This window comes from Micromesistius poutassou (genome assembly GCF_964030765.1).
Source record: "Micromesistius poutassou genome assembly, chromosome: 22".
NCBI classification, from domain to species: domain Eukaryota; kingdom Metazoa; phylum Chordata; class Actinopteri; order Gadiformes; family Gadidae; genus Micromesistius; species Micromesistius poutassou.
The window spans coordinates 1,033,673-1,049,326 of record NC_140292.1 but is presented as its reverse complement, the minus strand read 5'-3'; the positions used below and the strand labels follow the sequence as shown (position 1 = coordinate 1,049,326).

The following is a 15,654-nucleotide window of genomic DNA, read 5'->3' as shown; positions in this document are numbered from 1 at the left end:
AAGTTTTTGATTGCTATATGAACGACACGTCTTCTTGAAGCCGTCCCTTCGCTCAGTCGCGTTTACTGCGGGAGTAATTTGCTTTGGAAACGTAAGGAAAGGAAAACTAATGAGCAGCGGTAGTGCCAACACTTAATGAAACAAAAACCTCATCCGCCAGTCTTGCAAAGGCCCTGGCAAACCCGAACATCTCATTAATTAACACGAGCGCCAGCGAAAAGAGATAATTACAGAAACCGCCCAAGTGACTCCAAGCACCCGTGGATCAACAGAGTTCTTTAATCCACACCCCGACTGGGTGTGGACGTTGTTGTTCTGGGTGAGAGGGAGAGTGGTTAATCAAACTAAACAATGAGTAATGAGGGACCACTGGATAGTGTGTTCCCAACCGCCACCCCCCCCCCCCCACAGAGAAAACAATGGGTGTCCGACAAGGAGGGGTGGGGGTCCCTCCCTCCAGCCTCCACCCACTCTCTGACTGGCTCAATGAGCGCTCCAACAATGGCGCCCTATACAAACTCCAACAAGGCCCATGCTGAATGGCACCCCGTGGCACTAGCTGAGGATGGGTTCTTCTGTATTTGTGAAGCCTGGTTCGATTGTGGTGCCTCCTTCCTCCACCCTCCTCCTCCCACCTCCGACAGGAGGACAGGAAGCAATTGGCTGATCAATAATGGCTGCCCGCTATCCGTCTGAGGCGTCACGTCAGCGGTTAGTTCCTTCTTCTTCTCCTACTTCCTGTGAGTCTTCAGGAGGCGGTGGTGGAGGCCCCCACGGCGGCACGCTGGGTGGGCCTGAACAATACACGGAGGAGGACAGCGACACTGGGGGGTTTGTTTAGATGCAATTTTGGGGGGGGGGGGAAAACGACCCAACAGCCACCGAATATGTAGCCTCTTTTTCGATTAGCGCCCTTTAAAATGATCAAATTTTAGAAGAAATGTATTCATTTTTTCCATGGTGATTTTGGAGGTTGGGATACTGTTGATTGTGAGTTCAATTTGATTATGTTCTACTTCTCTATATCCAGTTGAAGCACATGTGCCGCACTTTTAAAACCGATTTTAAAATCGGCCTACCTCTCGTATTCCTATTTAGGATGCAACTATCTTGTCTTCACTGTCTTTTCTTAACCATATAGCAGCAGTAATGCAGGCTGATAGCGACGGCTAATGCTAAACGCTAATGCAGACGTCTAGCGGTGTCGGATAATGAGCTCACACGGGTGGTCATTAGTGTAATTTTCCTTCCAGAACCTTACCAGATTACACCCCCAAAAAAACACACTACTGCATGTTATTGGACTTGAGCATGAGCGAACACTCTCCAGTGCACTCCAGTGTAATCAACTGCAATTATGGAATTATGCATTTGATATGTTTGGCGTAAAAGCATATTTGGGATTTGGTTAATTTCTCAGACTGTGGGTGTTTTGTTTTTGAAAATAGCATCAAGAAAACCAAAGAGTCAATGGGGAAAAACACTGGGGAGAAAACTTTTTTCCCTTGTTGTTAGCATAAATAGGATGCCCGAATAACATATTAATAATAATACTTACTCTTAATTGTACTATTTTGCAAGTTTGAATAATTACTTTTGATTTAAAATAGCTCGATAACCATTGTTGACTGAATGTTAAATGAGAGCAAAAAACCTATGAGACCGATTTTAAATGATTAAAGGAGGAATGGATTCGAGTTATGTTCTACTGTAAGGCAGTGGCACTGCCTGGGTTCTCAAATGCACTGGATCAATATTGAATTATTTATCTGTAATAAATACACATGCGATGTTGTAGCTCATCAATGTTATGTCTGAATGTCAGCAGGTTTTATCACTGTTGTTATTGGGCCTGTCAATCAATTGACAGTACAAGGAAAGCAGTAGTGGCAAGTCACTCATAGTCAACAATGTCACTATGGCCATCATTGTCTCCAGTATATTCTCTATGGGACCAAATGATTCAGCTTTTCACATCACTGTCAATCTCTGTCACTGGCACCATCTTTGGCTTTCCAAAACACTAAGTATTTCTATTTTTAACATACTTTACTTTCTGATTTCTGATTTGATTTCGGATCCAATGCATTTTTTTTTGCCGTCATTAAGATGAATTTCGCAGCCTCCTGCTCTCGCGTAGGCCCCTCCCACTCTGTGCTTTCAGACCCCTGACTCTATGCCTGCAGCGCCGGCTGCTTTAGATACGGGTGATTCGGCCGCCACCCGCTGTGTGTGTGGCTATAACATTAGACTTACATTATGCTAACACCTCACACCGTCGCAAAGAGCCAAATGAGTGGGAGGAGCCTGGGACGGGATGTTGGGTCAGAGACGGGTTTATCATATATATATTATACGAAGATTTGTGTCGCAAACTATCTCCAATCAGAGAGTGACTTCAAGTTCACGTCTTTAATTTAGACATGTGTTCATTAATCAATCTTAATGCGTTGATTCCCCTTCCAACATTAAGTCAAACAGGAGTGTGGAGAGCACCTTTTGACTGACAAATAGAAATACCAGAAAAAACATTTTTATGACCAAAATCAGTGGTTCTCAAACAATGAGTCAGACCCACATGCACACGCACACACACACACACCTACACACGCGTGTGTGTGTGTGTGTGTGCATGCCTTACCTGTGCACAATAAATGTTAGGATACAATTCTAAAAGCAATATAACTCATCTCCAATATCATCCAGACCGTCTGAGTTTCATCCCCACACGGTGGTACGCTAAACAAGCAGGAAATTAAAGACAAGCCAGCCAATCAGATAACAGATAGATACCATATCCAATCGTCCCGAGTCAGCCGCTCATTCGCACCTCCCATTCGGGGGTCCTGTCTACACCTGGGTAGAGCAGGGCATTCACATCCACAGGGAGGAATAAGTGCTCACAATAATGTAAGACGCTTTGGATGAAAACATCCTCCAATTGTCATATATATATATTTTTAAGTTGTTACTATTTTTACTTTCACCAATTTGACTAATTAGTCGAACAGACTGTGTGGGGGAGGGAGGGGTGGGGGGGGGGGGTCTTTCTGTAAACGCCTGCCTGATTACAGGAAAAGAAAACGTCATGAATGACATGTCACAATGACTATCTATCTCTAAAAACACAAACTCAACGGTGGGAGCAGAGAGTAAGCCCACTCTAAGCCGGCTGTGAAATAATGGGAGTGCAATTCCTGCTGCCCCTGAGCTGGACAATTGAGCAAAACAAACATGTTTATAAAATTCATTATCTCATGAATTATTTAAAGCCATGTCTGCTCATGAGTCTGGCTGTGTCGGCATGTGTCCTGAGGCCCCGTCAGAGCTGCAAGACTGATGGAATCCAGGTGGACTATATCTGTATGCTTCTCTCCACGTTTCTGTAAGTGTGAGTGTGTGTCTGTCTGTGTGTGTCTGTGTTAAACTTAGTGTGTGTCTGTGCTTGTTAGACAGAGAGAGAGAGAAAGAGTGAGCGTGCGTCTGTTAAACTGAGTGTGTGTGTGTGTGTGTGTGTGTGTGTGTGTGTGTGTGTGTGTGTGTGTGTGTGTGTGTGTGTGTGTGTGTGTGTTTTGTTAGACAGAGCAAGAGAGTGTGTGTGTGTGTGTGTTTTAGACAGAGATAGAGAGAGAAAGTGTGTGTTTGTGTGTGTGTGTGTGTGTGTGTGTGTGTGTGTGTGTGTGTGTGTGTGTGTGTGTGTGTGTGTGTGTGTGTCTGCCTGCGTGTATGTGTGTGTGTCTGCCGGCGTGTATGCGTGCGTAAGACAGGGAGAGAGAGGCTGTGCGTGATGTGAATGTGTGTACAGTTGTGTATGTGCTGTGAAGCGAGTCTTACGTTCAGCAGTGGATGCAGGGCCTGCAACCAGTGAGACTGACATGGCTGTTGAATCAGCCGACTGACCCAATTTTGTCTGAAGAAATAGGCTATACAGAGAAGCACATTTCGGTTGCCACCTCCGAGTAACGTGGTGGAAACCATGTGAGGGATGAGATCCACAAGAGCACACGACATACAGTAGATAAACCTACCTACATTAATAATCGAGCATATTCGGGTATACAGTGTGTTTGCAGCCACAAGCCGTCACGTTCCACATGACAAGCCAGACAGGCGGAGCGACGCGCAGCCCCCCATAGCTGATGGGTAGCATGTTTCCCCTCATAAACATCCCGTAGTCCGGGAGAAAAAGAGGAAAATCTTACCTGGATGAAACACTGGAGATAGATCGCCCAAAGAAATGTTGAGACCATGATAGCTCGCAGTCAAAAGTCTCCTTTTCTTAGCTTTCACCAGTATCTCGTTCATCCAAACAATGGCGATTTTTTTAGCTGCATAGGACCGCTACAGCGCGACTCGACACGCGTAATTGTCTGCGCGCTTCGCTCTCACCGCGGCTTTCTTCACTTCAAAATGAGCCCACAGTGGCTATTACCATCCCTAACGGGGACAAATACTTGTTGGACAAGGGTGGGTCGGTGTCTTAAGAGGGGTTCCCCCGACATATACGCTGCCCTGGAGAAAGGGATGGTGGGACCAACGCAATGGTCATCATTCCAAGACGAGACAGACGTATGCTGCGCGGAGAGACAGAGGCTGCTTTCTCCTGCCGCCCGCCGACGCCCCGCCCTGTTTCTCCCTAGGAGGAGGCTGCAGGCCCCGAGGCATCACATTGGTGGACTGGGTATCATTCCGCGCTTTTATTCGTTTCATAAAAAAAAATAAGCTATATTAAAAAATGATATTTAAAAAGCATGCAAATAGAGGAAAAGTACAGTTGGGTCAATCGTATTTTAGTGATCTAATGTGGAAATCTAACAAAGGGAATGGTCAGCAGATCAAGAGATGGAACCAGATGTTGGATTGGATGCTGATCGGCCTAACATAACGGTTCGAATAATTACAGAGAAAGTCATTTTATAGAAGGTTAAAAGCCACAAAAAAGTTTGAAGGACAACGTCTCTGTTTGGTAATGGAGATAGTGAGCAGTATTCCGTTTTGTACAGTATCGTAAAAAAAATGTTTTTTTTCATTCATTAAAGAAGCTACTGCGCCTCCCTGTGGTGAAGGTTGGAATGGTTTAAAGACAACTACTGAAAAAATATAGACCTATATATATATATAACCTATATATAGGCCTAGTTACAAAAGCATTAATCGAATGAATAAAAGTCGACAGTACCATTATGAGTACGATTCACTTTTGAACCAATGCACTTTGGACTTTCTATATACATTATTTAATATATCTGAACATGCCTATTATAAACATGGCAGATTTACAGGGTATGTTAAACATGCGCAGCTATTAACACTATATGTAAACCAAGCGTTTTCTGTGTGGCTATTTTGTTTCTGCCTCAATTCAGATTATCTTCAAACGGATCAGTCCCTGAATCCGTCCCTGAACTCAGGCCCATTTCAAAAGAGAAAAAGAGTGAATTAGGAAATGGGACAAAAATGCAAATTCAGGATCCTTATCAATCGAGACTAGCAGGCTTCGCGCTGAATAGGCTTTAGGATGACTCCACCGAGATAATTAACTCCTAGAACACAAGATTTGGCTGCGTTTCTTTAAGCCTTTAGGCGATTTGGATAACCATTATCTACTTTGTCACATGCCAAATTAAGCCTAATCCGTTGAATCTGTGTATGAAGTTTTAAATGTTAGGATAAGTGCGTGTGCGTGTGCACTCACACACACACACACACACACACACACACACACACACACACACACACACACACACACACACACACACACACACACACACACACACACACACACGGTTATTTAAAGGGTTGTACAACGATTTATGTTTTAATTTTAATTCAGCTATAAATAAATAGGAGTTCCCATCCAATATTCATATTATTCTTCTGATTAGCACCAAATATAATCAGTAGGCCTATGTTCCCTTTCCCGATTACTTTTGTTCAACTAAAATGCTGGGAGTAATGGCCATTATGAAAGTATGCCAATTCTTAAATGAATGCGTAGACATAGCATTAAATATCATAACAAAATACTTGCCATAACAGTGACAGCCGGAAACGGGGGCCAAGGGCCAAAAATTATATATTGGTGAACGTCAACAGCAAGAATGTACTTGCATCAAAACGCGACGGGCAGCATTTCTCCGTAAAATTATTTGCATGTTAGAGTCAGCGTGTTTTCACAACCTCCTACAGATTCCATCATCTTGGCGATGTTGTGGCAACAAGGTAAAACAGATGCAGGATCTTTTTCAGACACAAGATGGCACCCTGTGCCTTATCCAACCAGCTACTAGGCTTACACGCACGTGTGTGAACTATAAATACATCTTCCCAGAAACACATTTGGAGAAAGTATTTACAAGATTATGCAATTAATATGTAGGCCGCTTTGGAATGCAGTAAACGGATTTACAATTTCGGCCGAGTGATTTAGACATACATAAACGCACAGATGGACACATGCATTAGTTTTTTTTGGTGGACAGTTATTGGTCTATCTGAGGGTCTTTGCGGGGACGTCATAGTTTGGGGACATGGGTCTGCAAATCTCTTTGAGATGGTAACTGTCATAAAACGATGTTTTTTTTTAAATCTTGACCCACAGCTTTATGGGTCGTTACATCAGAATATTAGGCTTACGGTCTGGTTGAAAATGTACTCTTCCTTCAATACATTACACTTTGATATCAAGCAGGATTTCCTGTGGCGGTTAGGACTTCATTTCCTGTGCAGTCATTATTTCCTGCCTCGTATAAACCTGAGCCACGAGTTCATCAACACACCCAATTATTCTGCCTTCAAAATAATCCATTAAGTCTCACTCAGTATCATTCATATTGTAAAATTGCCCGTTTTAATGTGATAAAGATAAGATAAAACCACCAGTGATTCAATTGATATGTGTAATGTGAATTAAATGACAAATGGGCCAGAACTACACACCAAAACAACCCGACCAAAACACAGAAAACTTCTACCACCATCATTCCTCTCTGTCGTGGTTCCCAGGAAATAAGCCAACATAAACATGGCAGTGAAAAAAGAATAAAAGAGAAAAAAAAGTGTTGCAGAAGTGTACCGTGTGTATGTGTGTGTATGCGTCGTTGGGTGTGTGTGTGTGTGTGTGTGTGTGTGTGCGTGTGTGTGTGTGTGTGTGTCTGTGTGCATGCAGGCTCAACAAAGTGTGTGTTATGTCCCAGCATGTTGGCCCACCGCCCATTTCCAACCAATCGGGCTTCCGGGAAAACCTTTTCCATCTGCCATTGCATTCTGGGTAGCGGAGCACAGTAGGTATGGGTAATCCCACAGAAATCCCTGTCTCCATCAGAGGCCACCCTCCACCATGTAAGGAGACACCTTCTATGAGCCTGAACAACAAGGAAGCCCTGTTTGTGGGGCACTGTGTGTGTGTGTGTGTGTGTGTGTGTGTGTTAGTTGCATGTTAGACAGAGAAAGAATGTGTGTGCGTGTGTGTGCCATGTGTTTGTTAGACAGAAGATAGAAAATGTGTGTGTTTAGGAGAGAAAGGCATAGAGAGAGCAACGATGTGTGTGTGTGTGTGTGTGTGTGTGTGTGTGTGTGTGTGTGTGTGTGTGTGTGTGTGTGTGTGTGTGTGTGTGTGTGTGTGTGTGTGTGAGAGCATGTGTGTGTTGGAATGGGAGGGATTGGATGACGTTTTCTTTGCTTGCAAATGAGAACATGTTATGCGGCCAAATTACCTGCACTAGGAAACACATACCACAGTGTATCACCGGCTGTGGTTGGGTCCTCATGTGTGAATGAACAGAATCCACACGCCTGCTAGGGTTCAGGGTTAATAAAGCAGTTGTGGAGTGAGGCAGAGTTTGGTTGAAAACAGTAAACGGACATTGTGTTCATGTTTGAATGCACATGTACATGTATGCAAGTGTGCGTGAGTCTGTGTCTGAGTCTTTGTCTGGGTATTTGTGTGTGCGTGTGCGTGTGTGGTTGTGTGTCTGTGTCTGTGTGTGTCTGTGTTAGAAAATGTAACAGATACACTGAAACCTTGCTGTAGAGCTGGATGTACCAGGAAGACAGATGCTGTTCTCAGAAGCAAGACCAAAGGAGGCGGGGAATCACACAAAAAAAAAACTTTAGAGGCAATAAGAAGTCCTTTCAGATTAGCCTCAAATCTGGGACGTCGGAGCAGTCTCTGTTTCAGTCGAGGGCCGTTGAGTGCTCTCTGTGATCAACTTTTATATTCCTTGTGTTTAACACAACCCAGTTTAACACAAACTTCAGTCGAGGAAATACGACAAGTACTGCCTCTCTCAGCAAGGAAGTGATAGATGACACACACCCCAGCAGGTTGAAAACAGGTCTATAGTCGTGTGTGTTCGTAACTAAATAAGTCAATAAGTAACATCATCCACATTTACACATGTTATATGATTTACTGAGGCTCACAGTTCAGTCTATGCGCTTATTATTATTACAATGCTATAGATATGTTGTTTATTGACATAATTGTGTGATATACTACACATGATTTGGTCTAAATACCATAATTAAATCCAGCATATGTTTTGTTTGTCTTATTTTCTTTTTGCATTATAAAGTTCAACTCGATTACCTCTGGTCGGGGTAGATCATTTGCTACTTTGATGGGGGCCTCGCGGTTTGTTTACAGCGTCGGGTTAATAAATGCGCTTGCATGTGTTGAATAAACACATCAAAGTACTACGCGTCCATTTATTTGCACACATGCAAGCGAGCGATGAAAACACAAGCCATATAAGGGAGTTCCTGGTGTCTGTTATTGTCAGCACAGATGCCCCACTGGGCGCTGTGCGCGTGTGTGTGTTTGTGCGCGTTTATAATATTAATTATGACAGTGTACTATTACTATGATTATTAATATACCATATTGTTTATGTTTTTGCATCGGTTCCAATGCATGATTTTCAACACCTGATCAAGCGGGTAAATGTACGCTGGAAATAAAATATAGGCCTATTGAGCAATTATTTTTGCGCGGCCGACCACGTGACCAGTTGAAAACAAGGTAGAAAGCAATTATTACAAAGAGAATATCTGCGTTGCAAAACATGTTTTAAACACGTGTATTTTTATATGTAAGGTCATTTAGGGTCACACAGAAAGCATAATTTATCCATGAATTACTTAATGGGAAAATATGTGAAATAAACTCCACGGATCACTTCAAACATCACATAGGCCTACTCACACAATAAGTAACCTGGTTAAGACTTCTAGGTTGTCATACCTGCCCTTCACCTCCCCACAAAATACTGCAAAATACTGTCACGGGGCCACACGAAAAAGGGCCGGGCTGCCCGGGGGGGGGGGGGGGGAGGGGGAAGATGGTGGAGGCAGGGGAAAAAAAGCGAGCGTTTACAGGCTTTCCTAGAACGAGAGTATAACAAGCCTGGAGTTAACAGCTTTCCGGGAAACTCGCGGGACTAGGCGCTGAATCTCGTATCACGTGCACGACTGAGTCGGTCCACAGTGAGCGCCCGGGTCGTGTCTCTCAACGGCCTCGACGTGTTTGGGTTAAAAAACGAAACGGGTGGAGTATTTTTTACGTTATTTTCTCCCAAAACATCAATTAATTATTTAAATATAATAAAGCCTCTAGGCTAAATATTTGAATACATACAATACAAATGCCTCTTTGGATGCGACCACCACCTTGAATTGTGTGTTCAACAAAACAAAGCAGAACAGCCGGTCCACCTTAAAATATCAGACGGATGGCTATCTCCCGCAGTCCCACAGTAAACTTTACAGTTCGAGCTTTTGAAGAATCACTTAATGGAATGGGGAGAAAAAAGCGGGCATTCATTGTGAGCCTTCTGCGTGTGGGTGTTGCCGCGATTCCTGGAACAACAGTCTTCTGATAGCGGTTTATGGCCGGGCGACAGAATCAGCCTCATATCAGTGTGAACTTTTCCTCTGGTTTTCCAGGAATAGACTAAACCGCTGCGTGTGCCGTGCACGGTGCACGGTGCACCTATCCACTCACTGTACAGCACGGCAGTCGGTTACAGGCGGGCAGTACTGTGTTACATAGGCCGACTGGTGAACTCGCGACTCCTCATGACACGAAACGCACGCACGTCGTCCACACACACACACACACACACACACACACACACACACACACACACACACACACATACACACACACACACACACACACACACACACACACACACACACACACACACACACACACACACACACACACACACACACACACATTAATATTTTCTAAGTGTTGTCATTTAATAGTTCCACGAGTCCAGGCCATTGTGGATTAATTATGGCTTGATTATAGTTAATAAATCAATAAAGTATGTCTCATCTTAAGGAACCACTCATACAGCACCGTTACCAAAGGCTTTCTTGTCTGTTGCTCTCACCAGTCAGAAACATGAGATACATGCCATTCCTTGTGCGTGAATTATGCACATCATTATGTTTGGTGGGCAAGCCACGCCCCAAGACCGTCATAACGAAAAACAACCTCAGAAAAAATATTTGCAGGATTTTTTTCTAAATAACCTACTCAACCCAGAAAACTAAACTAAACTAAACTAAATGAGCAAGTAAAATAACTTGTAAATCAGCCTATCGGCCAATCAGATTAACGGCAATAACTCAATCATAATATTGATTTTAAACAACTAAGACATGTTTATGTACACGTTGGATCACCCACAGCTAAAGCCATTATCATAATGACGTTTATTTACACTGGAAATCACCAAACAAACTCTGTCCATAAAACCTAATATGGGGAGAGAGAGAGAGAGAGAGAGAGAGAGAGAGAGAGAGAGAGAGAGAGAGAGAGAGAGAGAGAGAGAGAGAGAGAGAGAGAGAGAGAGAGAGGCAACGAAAAGAGACCACCAATGAAAATACAAGCCTTTAACCAGACTGCACCAATGCCCCATATATAGTACCTCCAGTGCAATGGGCTTAAGTACACACACACACACACACACACACACACACACACACACAGGGCGTGAGGCGAGATTGACGTGATCAGGGCCGTCACACAGGGTTCATGGTGACACACCGCACCGTGTAGGACCTGTGCCCGAGGGCCATGATTACGTCATGTATGGTCGTGTCGTACACGCACACACACACACGCACACACAGCAGTCCCTCACAACCATGTCAAACTGATTAACTGAGACGATGGAGAATAAACAACAAAGAAGATTCCCAGGACTTAGAAAAGAGCAAAGGAAAAGGATTGCACCAGGGCCTACAGAAGGTATGAAAGCAGCAGATCTCCACACTGGTACAATCCAGACATCCAAGCCTATAATAACTGCTACCAGTAATTGAACTGTGTAAAGCCACTTTAGATGCTTGCCGATATAGGACGCCACACCGCCACCTCCAACCATCGAGACAGACAGATAGATAACTTTATTGCCATGTCAACACAGTTGATTGGAATTTGTCCTCGTGCCACACAGGTTAAAATGTGGCAATACACGCACAGGTTCAGGCACAGCGATGCGAGAGCCAGAGGCTTCGCGCTTCAGGTTTCAGTTCTAGTACTTGGCCTCTAATCTCCATTCATTAAATAAGTGCATATTTGTTATTAATCTATATTGACGCCGAACCGAGACATGTTCACGACTGCGTCGAAGCGTCCGCGTAAAAAAAAAAACTCTCTTGCGTTGAGTTTTTCCCCCTTCTGTGTGTTGAGCCCTGAAGCAGCACGTCGTCCACACAGCGCTCAGCCATGCAGAGTGACCAGCGTGTCGCTGGAGGAGTTAGGATCTGGTACAGGGACCCCTTTGGGTGAGTGAACCACCAATTCGCCCCCCCCCCCCCCCCCCCCCCCCCCCACCCACACCTGCCGCACATCAAAATAAGAGTCGTCCTACGAGTTTGTTTTTGGATTCCGGAAAGGTTTATTTACGTTGTCGGAATGTCGTGTTCTAAGATCTGTTGATATCGCCGTGCTTCATGGCAGAAAGAAAACAAATGATTGGAAGGCAGCCTTTTCTGTGCCCGAGTATATGCAGGCCCCCCCTCTGCCAATCACAGTTAGTACTTTAGTATTGTTGATGGCAACAGGATGGATCATTTACAATCAAAGTGTATTTTTTTTCAGCACACCATTGCTGTTTGTGATAGAATTACATTTAAAAAGTGTCTTAAAGTCTTAAAAGTCTTAAGGCTGGCTATTTCTCCATGGGAGTCTTAACGGGGGCCAGCCCAGTCAGTCAGAGAAGGTTCTTGATCACTAACGCCATGGCAATGTGTGGTTAGGGGTCCTTCACCTAACCAATGGCGACGCAGTAGTCTTCAGGTCCATATTTGGAGGTCCTCTGGGCAGGCCCCACTTGGAGCAGACCGTGGGGCCGACTCAGGACACGCCGGGGTGGTGGGGGGGAGGGTGATGTCGCACAGCTGGCCTGGGAATGCCTCGGGAACCCCCAGGATGAGCGGGAGAAATCCCTCAGGAAAAAAACAGACGCTTCCTGGGCTGCCCCAGTGGCCCTACCGCCCCCCATAACCCCCGTTCTGGAGCAGCAGGGAGGAGAAGGTCGTAAAAGGATCCGTATTTCCAGAAGACGGCCTCAAACGGGCAGCGTCACTGGAGGACCTCGCTGAGGACCGAGGGGTGGATCTCGGCCGCCTGCAGACCCTCCAGCAGCCTCCCCACCGTGGCGGCGCGCCCCACCGACTGACGCCACTTCACCAGGCCGGCCAGCGCCTGCCCGTGAGCACTGAGGGGGTGGTCGGCGCGGCAACGGTACAGAGCCCCGGCCGACAGGCCCAGGTGCAGCAGGAGGGAGTCCCACTCGGGGCCCAGCAGGGAGGCCAGCCGGGAGAGCTCGCGGTCCGAGGGAACTCTGCCCAGGACGGCCTCCGGAATGTGCCGGTCATCTGGGGAACAAAGGGAAGCACACGGGAGTGAAGGAGGCGTCGCTGGGGAGGTGACAGACAGGAGATACTAGAGGTTTTTTTTAATGGAGGCTTGAGGGTGTTTTTTAATGGAGGCTTGAGGTTTTTTTAAATGGAGGCCGGATTACTAGTAAGTGGCAGCTACATGACTTTGTCGCTCTTGTATGAAGAAAGAAAAAAGTTTAACTTTGTGTCACTTTATTTGCTTGCACATTTGCTATTCCAATGGTCTCCTTTCTACTGACCACACCTTAGCATGATAACAAATGTATACACACAAAAAAAAAAATACTACTAGTTCTCTCAACTGCCAACAAAGATTTGTGCTGCAACGGTGTGTTGTGTCAGACAGTGTGTCGCATCTAGGTCATCAAAAAAAATCAGCCTTCATTAAACGAAACACACCCGGTTTGTTTGTTGGTCTGTGGGTTTTCCGTATCGAGCCCTGTTCCTCAAAGAGTTCAAAGCACGCTCCTTTCCAGTGACTCTGTAAAGCGGTGTGCTGACCTTGGGGGACAGATCCCGGTCAAAACACGTCAATGGAGCCAGATCGCAGAACGGGGACAGAGACAGCCTTTGTTTCATTTATCAAGATGTACCATTTATTAGAACACATTTGGGGCAATTACTGTCTTGACCTAGTTAATGCGTTGCCTTTGAATTGTTCTTGCTTTACACATTAAATATAATTTTTTCTAATCATTTCTTTATTTCCCCCCTTGAGTTTCAATTGAAATGTGATTGCGTGGAACTGTTTTGTGTCCCGGAGTCCTAATCAAGTCAAGATGTATAATTTGCTGAATGAGTTGCATTTTTTTTTACAGTGGATTCCAAGTCAACATAAAAATGAAAGGGCAGAAAGTAAATAAAGAAAATTGATGCAAATCAAATCAAATAAATAATTAACGGTTGTGTTCATAGCACCAAGATGAACCATCTACTTTCTTGTTTTTATTGTTTTGTTGCTCCATATGTTGATAGTGGTTGTGTGTACCAACCAACAAACATTCTGTGAGCAGATAAAAACCCTTATGTAAAACTGAAGCTGAACTGAAACTAAGGTGAATCTAAAGGTGATGATGACCGTTCAAAAAATGACCTTGTAAAATATGGTAACATTTTACTTACTTTACTTCTGTCTGTTTCCCCCCCAAAAATAAATAAAGGTTTTGATAAATCAATTGATCACACTCAAAAGGCTGCATAAGATGTTGGGTGATACAAAGGGTAATAATAATCAATAGTAATCGGTCTAATCATTTAAAAGCAGTCAACAAAGTGTTGGTATGTCTGTCACTTGAACCTACTTCCTGTCCCTTGACTCCTAGCTTGTAGGCAAACATATGTTGGGCAAGTGTGTCAACAATAGCAAACGACCAATATGAAGGTTACTTAATGACAAAAATAACAACAAATTAATGTTAAAGCTTAATTAATGTTAATATAAAAATATATATTAGAAAGTTTCTAGTAAGAAAGCAGGCACATTAATAATTTAACTTAACTCAATTTTTTTATCAAAACGTGACTTAAAAGCTATTTTTCTATACATGTCATTAAGAAGCAGTCAGGGGTTATACATCAGTCTCTGGGTAGGGTACGTTCATAATGACAGGGCCAACATTGGGGTTGAACCCAGAACCCTAACTGTTTGGGTTCATTTCATGAACGGGCATCAAACCCCTAACCCCCCAGAACATCCTGTGGACATTTTTCTTTCTCCATGAAGGTCCCTCGATATTGGTGTGTGAGTGCTTGCCAGTGTAAACACCAAACCTATCCACAGTACAGCCAGTGACCTGAAACTACAACCTTTTTCTCTGTGGGAGGAGTGGGCCTTGTGATCTGTTCTCTCATTGGTCAATTCCTGCCGTTTATCCAAAATAAAGTGAACAAAAAGAGTCCAGACTTTTAAATGACGTACATCCCGTCCACACAGTCACACCGTTTCCTCAAAGACAAAGCGCCGAGATTTGGCATGCACCAGAAAAATTAATTATTCAAATGTTAGATTATCCATATTTCGATACATTGACCTTTTATGCACACTTTTGCCCACTTTTTCAGGTATTGTAATGAAAGTTACACACACATTTGTTAGTTTAGTATGCACACTCACTAAGTCACAAATAAACACAGAGGGAGCCCAAGTATAATCTTCTATTTCTCCACTTACCTAAACTATCGACAAGATGCCGTTGCTAAAGTCGTAAAGTGGAAAACCACTATCATCATGGTGACCCATTCTCCAATCCAAAGCAAAACTGGAAAAAATACGTAAAAGAATCTTAAAAAGCCCAAAAGTCTGAGATCAAAAACCCCACAAAGGATAATCATTGTGACCGGGTATGTATTGGATCAACGTTAGTAGTTTATTCTACGTTTCGTTTTCTATTAAATAACTAACAAGATATTAGGTTGGACTTCCCATGGATCAAGCCCACATTTCTCCCTTGATGGCTGAGAGTTTTTCGCAGTAAAATGAAAAAAAGCGGCAAAGATTTCCTGGAAAGTAGGAAGCAGACAGCAAAGCAAAACAGGCTGGAGACGGAGCAAGGGAGACGGAGCAGGGAGACGGAGCAGGGGAGGGTAGGAGGGAGACGGAGCAGGGGAGGGTAGGAGGGAGACGGAGCAGGGGAGGGTAGGAGGGCACAGCCTCTGCCCAGCCACATCCATCACACTAAAATGCATCAGGCTCCGAAGGCAGTCCACTCCTGCCAACAGCGGCCTTAACAA

The 15,654-nt window shown here is 44.2% G+C and overlaps 2 protein-coding genes across 2 annotated transcripts in view; both read right to left on the bottom strand.

Moving 5' to 3' along the window:
- The window catches only part of ptpro (protein tyrosine phosphatase receptor type O), a 49,489-nt gene extending 45,122 nt beyond the window's left edge, over nucleotides 1-4,367 (bottom strand). The window contains exon 1 of the mRNA XM_084486901.1: nucleotides 4,203-4,367. Coding sequence (XP_084343027.1) covers nucleotides 4,203-4,250 — 48 coding nt within the window. The 5' untranslated portion in view covers nucleotides 4,251-4,367. The remainder of the gene's footprint in view (nucleotides 1-4,202) is intronic.
- A 7,510-nt stretch (nucleotides 4,368-11,877) lies between these two features.
- cradd (CARD and death domain containing adaptor protein) overlaps nucleotides 11,878-15,654 on the bottom strand; it is a 4,312-nt gene continuing 535 nt past the window's right edge. Inside the window, exon 2 of the mRNA XM_084486542.1 lies at nucleotides 11,878-12,967. Within this exon, the coding sequence (XP_084342668.1) occupies nucleotides 12,605-12,967 (363 nt within the window). The 3' untranslated portion in view covers nucleotides 11,878-12,604. The remainder of the gene's footprint in view (nucleotides 12,968-15,654) is intronic.